At 36.1% G+C, this 6,741-nt stretch overlaps 1 protein-coding gene across 1 annotated transcript in view; it reads right to left on the reverse strand.

The window, feature by feature from the left end:
• LOC110442827 (cystathionine gamma-lyase-like) overlaps positions 1 to 5,364 on the reverse strand; it is a 21,806-nt gene extending 16,442 nt beyond the window's left edge. Inside the window, exon 1 of the mRNA XM_021486639.1 lies at positions 5,149 to 5,364. Coding sequence (XP_021342314.1) covers positions 5,149 to 5,292 — 144 coding nt within the window. The 5' untranslated portion in view covers positions 5,293 to 5,364. The remainder of the gene's footprint in view (positions 1 to 5,148) is intronic.
• Positions 5,365 to 6,741: the final 1,377 nt, after the last annotated feature.

The following is a 6,741-nucleotide window of genomic DNA, read 5'->3' on the forward strand; positions in this document are numbered from 1 at the left end:
TTCTACGAACAACCTAGTAAACAAAAACACGGGACTTGTGTAAATCCGGAAACACTCACCAACATACGTAGCTATATGTGACTATTCCTACAGAGATATACACATACACATGAGAACAGAAAAAGAAACATAATTATTTTGTATGTCTAATTGTTTTACAGGCAAATATACTCTTTAGTGTGATATACTATTATGTCATAACATCTATTAACATAGTGACTTGGTAAATCTTTAATTTCACTATCAATAGAAATACAATAATACATAAATGGAATGGTGATTTTTTAAGTTGATATATTTCACACATTTGTATTGTCGATTTACCATTCCATATACCATTTAAACACACACATATGTATATATACTTTTTTTATATATACAACAACAACTACATCAGGTAGACTTGCATAAACTTTTGATTTTTTTTTTCTATACATACATGAAAAATATATAATATATAATATACATTGTACATGAAATACAATTTCGTGGTGATACAATTTCAGCATTTGTATCCATGCTACCGTTGGGGATTAGGAAATAAATAAATCAGACAGACTCATATAAGCCTTTTTTGATTGATTTTTTTTCTGTACATTTTTACATACAATATACATATACAAGAAAAATATACATGAAAAAACTAATGAATGTAGAATCCAGCTTCATGGTGATAGAGTTGATACACTTGTATCTTATATTAACCTGGCCATCATCATTTTTTCATGTAGACTTGCATTAGCCCCTTTTTGATTATTTTTTTCTTCTTCTAAAATCTAGTACATGAATATCATGTTTATATAAACTAAAACATGGAATTATAATTCTATAGAGAATATACTTTCATTATGATACTCTATGCACACTTGAAGCTTTTATTTATCGTTCAATTTCGCTTTCAATTCAACATTATTTTCAGATAGACTTGCATAGGCCCAATTATGCTTTTTTCCTTTGCTTATAATTAGGATACACAAATAATAGCAATAAATGGAACAACCAAATGTAAAGCTAATACCTCACATTCCTACATTCTTATACAGTATATATATAATTAATGAACAATATAACTATAATATTTTACAATTTATGCACACACTTTTTATAAGTAGATTCATCTGGCCATCACAATACTAGATTGCACGAAATATGTACATTATTATTATTACATTCAGCAAGTCTCTTTACACTGACCTGTTTGAGTTCTTTGTCAATAGTCCAACACAAACGTTAATCCTTTACCGAAAATTTGAATCGTCACCCAGGTAACTGTCTAATAGGGTAGTGTCATATGTTATTCTTCTTTTCTTTCCATCTTTTAGCTGGGCAAACAGTTTCCCATCTATACTATATGAATGTTTCACACAGTCAAGATTGAATATCGCTTTCAGTCTCTCCTGATTTCTCTTTCAGACATAATATAGGCACATTTCCTGACAGATAGTTAGCCACTCCACGGTTTATAAACATTTACAGGGATTAACAAATACAAGGGTCCCCCTAGCCTTGTTATTGACAGACAAATATGGGGTCCCCCTAGCCTTGTTATTGACAGACAAATATCAGGGTCCCCCTAGCCTTGTTATTGACAGACAAATATCAGGGTCCCACTAGCCTTGTTATTGACACACAAATATGGGGGTCCTCCTAGCCTTGTTATTGACAGACAAATACGGGGGTCCCCCTAGCCTTGTTATTGACAGACAAATATGGGGGTCCGCCTAGCCTTGTTATTGACAGACAAATACAGGGGTCCGCCTAGCCTTGTTATTGACAGACAAATATGGGGGTCCCCCTAGCCCTGTTATTGACAGACAAATATGGGGGTCCCCTTAACCCTGTTATTGACAGACAAATATGGGGGTCCCCCTAGCCTTGTTATTACCATGGCCAGGTAACAGAGAAAATACTGCTTGCTTTGTTATTAACAGACAAATACAGGGATCCCCCTATCTTTGTTATTTACAGCCTAATACTGGGATCTCCAATGCTTTGTTAAAAACAGACAAATACAGGGATCCTGCTTGCTTTGTTATTAAAAGAAAAATTCAGGGATCTCCTATCTTTGTTATTAACAGACAAAAACAGGGAACCCCTTAGCTTTGTTTTTAGCAGACAAATACATATCAGCCACTGAGTATGAGGGAAAAATACTTCCTTACAGGCAAGCCAGCTTTTCCAGCAATTTTCTATATATAGCGACTGGGTAGACCGAGTTTCCTCTGTCCCTGACACCAGACTTAGACATTTTGACAGCTAGATGTCTGGTGTGGGGCCAGAGCACACTACTGTATGAAAACGTTTGGTATCGGGGAGTGACTAACTAACAAAAAGACGCGGTCCGGAAATCTTCTTAACATCATTTTTAGTTCATTTTGGGAAAATAAGTCACTTTAAGTCAGGGGAAATAGCCTGTATTCGGCTGTAAAACTGAGCAAAATAAATCACTGAAAGGGGGCCTTTTGCTTTGTTATAAACAGACAAGTAAAGCATATACAATGCTTTGATAACAGACAAATACAGAAATCACCCAAATACTAATATAAGTACCCCGGACGCATTATATATTAAAAAAACTCTAGACATCAGAAAGCTACGTTATGGCAGCTTGAATCACCCTGGCCTTATTAACAAATACAGGAATCACCCTGGCCTTATTAACAAATACAGGAATCACCCTGGCCTTATTAACAAATACAGGAATCACCCTGGCCTTATTAACAAATACAGGAATCACCCTGGCCTTATTAACAAATACAGGAATCACCCTGGCCTTATTAACAAATACAGGAATCACCCTGGCCTTATTAACAAATACAGGAATCACCCTGGCCTTATTAACAAATACAGGAATCACCCTGGCCTTATTAACAAATACAGGAATCACCCTGGCCTTATTAACAAATACAGGAATCACCCTGGCCTTATTAACAAATACAGGAATCACCCTGGCCTTATTAACAAATACAGGAATCACCCTGGCCTTATTAACAAATACAGGAATCACCCTGGCCTTATTAACAAATACAGGAATCACCCTGGCCTTATTAACAAATACAGGAATCACCCTGGCCTTATTAACAAATACAGGAATCACCCTGGCCTTATTAACAAATACAGGAATCACCCTGGCCTTATTAACAAATACAGGAATCACCCTGGCCTTATTAACAAATACAGGAATCACCCTGGCCTTATTAACAAATACAGGAATCACCCTGGCCTTATTAACAAATACAGGAATCACCCTGGCCTTATTAACAAATACAGGAATCACCCTGGCCTTATTAACAAATACAGGAATCACCCTGGCCTTATTAACAAATACAGGAATCACCCTGGCCTTATTAACAAATACAGGAATCACCCTGGCCTTATTAACAAATACAGGAATCACCCTGGCCTTATTAACAAATACAGGAATCACCCTGGCCTTATTAACAAATACAGGAATCACCCTGGCCTTATTAACAAATACAGGAATCACCCTGGCCTTATTAACAAATACAGGAATCACCCTGGCCTTATTAACAAATACAGGAATCACCCTGGCCTTATTAACAAATACAGGAATCACCCTGGCCTTATTAACAAATACAGGAATCACCCTGGCCTTATTAACAAATACAGGAATCACCCTGGCCTTATTAACAAATACAGGAATCACCCTGGCCTTATTAACAAATACAGGAATCACCCTGGCCTTATTAACAAATACAGGAATCACCCTGGCCTTATTAACAAATACAGGAATCACCCTGGCCTTATTAACAAATACAGGAATCACCCTGGCCTTATTAACAAATACAGGAATCACCCTGGCCTTATTAACAAATACAGGAATCACCCTGGCCTTATTAACAAATACAGGAATCACCCTGGCCTTATTAACAAATACAGGAATCACCCTGGCCTTATTAACAAATACAGGAATCACCCTGGCTTTATTAACAAATACAGGAATCACCCTGGCTTTATTAACAAATACAGGAATCACCCTGGCCTTATTAACAAATACCGGAATCACCCTGGCCTTATTAACAAATACAGGAATCACCCTGGCCTTATTAACAAATACAGGAATCATCCTGGCTTTATTAACAAATACAGGAATCACCCTGGCTTTATTAACAAATACAGGAATCGACCCTGGCTTTATTAACAAATACAGGAATCACCCTGGCTTTATTAACAAATACAGGAATCACCCTGGTCTTATTAACAAATAAAGGAATCACCCTGACCTTATTAACAAATACAGGAATCACCCTGGCTTTATTAACAAATACATTACAGGAATCACCCTGGCTTTATTAACAAATACAGGAATCGCCCTGGCCTTATTAACAAATACAGAAATCATCCTGGCTTTATTTACAAATACAGGAATCACCCTGGCTTTATTAACAAATACAGGAATCACCCTGGCTTTATTTACAAATACAGGAATCACCATGGATTTGTGAACAAAATACAGAGCACACTTTCAGAAACACCTGCTTCAAAAGCAAGAGAGTCAGAACAATCTTATGAATGATCTACCTGTCCTGCATTTCAAATTCAATTTAATCAGCAGTGTTTCAATCACAGGTGTTTGAAATTCTGACAGTAAATTGAGATAAAAATCATATAAAAAAAATAAGGGTATTTATTTTTATATATGATTTTTATCTTAATTTACAGTCAGAATTCCAAACACCTGTGCATGGTTCCATATTTGTTGAGCTGCCAGACTGTTTCCCCCATATAGGCAGTGTGTATAAAATTGACAAGTCATAACAGGATTTAGATTACATGTATGGGAAGCTAGAAAAAATGCCTAGTCAGACCACGATGTTAAACATCAATCAGAAACACACGTTACTAGACAGCCATTTAATTATTCTTAAAAATGTACAATAAGTTGAATAGAACTATTTGTGTAACATGTAAAATACTTTATGAATTCTTTCCACACTTCATTTCATCATATGAACTTTTACTCTTGGCAACACTTTAAAACGCATCTGTGAAAAAGTGATAAGATACAGACAGCTATTTCTAAAAAGATTTGTTTCTTACACCATAAACCAAATTGGTAGCAAATACGCAAGGGAAGGGAGACCACTCCCAAAAAATTGTAGACCTAAGTTCAGCGATCAAACTCACACAATGTTGACCAGGTCCCTCCTGTTTGAATGTTGTTGACATCGAAATCATAGGCACGACCGCCTTGCAAGCCCATTGTTCTGGTTCCTGTCCAGCATGAATAGCATTTGTAGCAAAATGTTGAAATGGTTTTAAGTTTTCCATTGCGGCGTGTAGTGCGGTGTGTTCCGTCGAGCAACGCGAGATAGCAAAAGACCTTCACCTTTGAAATGTGATTCTAGTATTAATTTTGAAAATGGATATATAACTGCAAAATAAAATTGAAATATTCCTTAAAATAATTGCAGTGATAATTTAATGACTTTCGTTGGCAAATAGTTTAGAGTCGATAAGTTTTGACAGCAAAACGGTAAATAAACTGCTGAAGAAATACGCAACTAACGTTAATTTTTTGGGGGCGTGCCCGGGTGTGTCGAAATGTAGCTACGTGATTGGATAGTTTCGTTTACATGCTGTCACCAAAAATACATTTGTGAAAATGGTATTGCATCATTTTATTGTATACGAAATCATTTCATATTCCAGCTGTTACCATATTGCATTGAGTTCAAAGGCATTTTAAACAACTGAAGCGTATTTGATATGCTGGAAATTAAGTCTGCCATTTTCGGATCAGTAGCTCGATCTGTCCATAATTAACAGTTAGAGCAGACATATGGCCTTGTAACATATAGATGCATTTGAGATAATGAAAAAAACAACATTTAGCATACAAATAAGTTATAAACCGTTGTAATGCGGAATATCTTAAATGAGGCCGCTTGGCCGTTTTACTTACAGCATATTGCTATGACAGTTTCAGTACACCGATTTAAGTTGGGTTTATTAACCTCTTCTTATTTTACACTATACAAAAGCAACCACATAAACAAGCTATTTCCCCTCTAACTGCAAGCCAGGGAAATAGTTCGTCTGGATGGGTGCGATAGTTTTGAAACTATTTCCCCCGGAAAATGCGGGAAATTGAGTGACGTCGTAGGCGGGGCCTGACTGAATATTGACCAATCAGCGCAATCGAACGACGTCGGCAATTTCCGGCCAGTGGAGCCGGTACTTTGATTTAAACATATTTTATTGCAAATAAATATTTACAAAAGAATTGGACACAAGTTTTACCAACTTATCAAAGTCCTTTTCTTCAAATACATGAGTATAAACAATAACTTGATAAGGTAATTTACGCAATATACATTAATTATGTTTTTATATGGAAATGGAAAATAGAGACGAAGAAAAGAAGGAGAGCGAAACGAAGTAAAGGATAGTAACACAGATAGAGTAGATGAAAAATAGAGTGGAAGAAAAGACGGATAGAGTAATGAAGTAAATGATAGTAACACAGGTAGAGTCGGAGAAAAAAAAGAGTGATAGAGAGAGAAAGATGATCACATTCAGTCAAACCTGTTGCATTTGCTGATATAATTTTGGACAGATTTTGCAATTGAGGTATTTACATTAATGCTGAATTTAGGATCGCCATATAGGAGCAAGTCTAAAGTTAAATCATCACGAACAGGTTGAAGCTCTCTTATTAATAGATTGCGATGCTGGGTGTATAAGGGACAGACACAAAGGAAGTGATAAGAGTCTTCA

Source organism: Mizuhopecten yessoensis, unplaced genomic scaffold, assembly GCF_002113885.1.
Source record: "Mizuhopecten yessoensis strain PY_sf001 unplaced genomic scaffold, ASM211388v2 scaffold716303, whole genome shotgun sequence".
Lineage (NCBI taxonomy): Eukaryota > Metazoa > Mollusca > Bivalvia > Pectinida > Pectinidae > Mizuhopecten > Mizuhopecten yessoensis.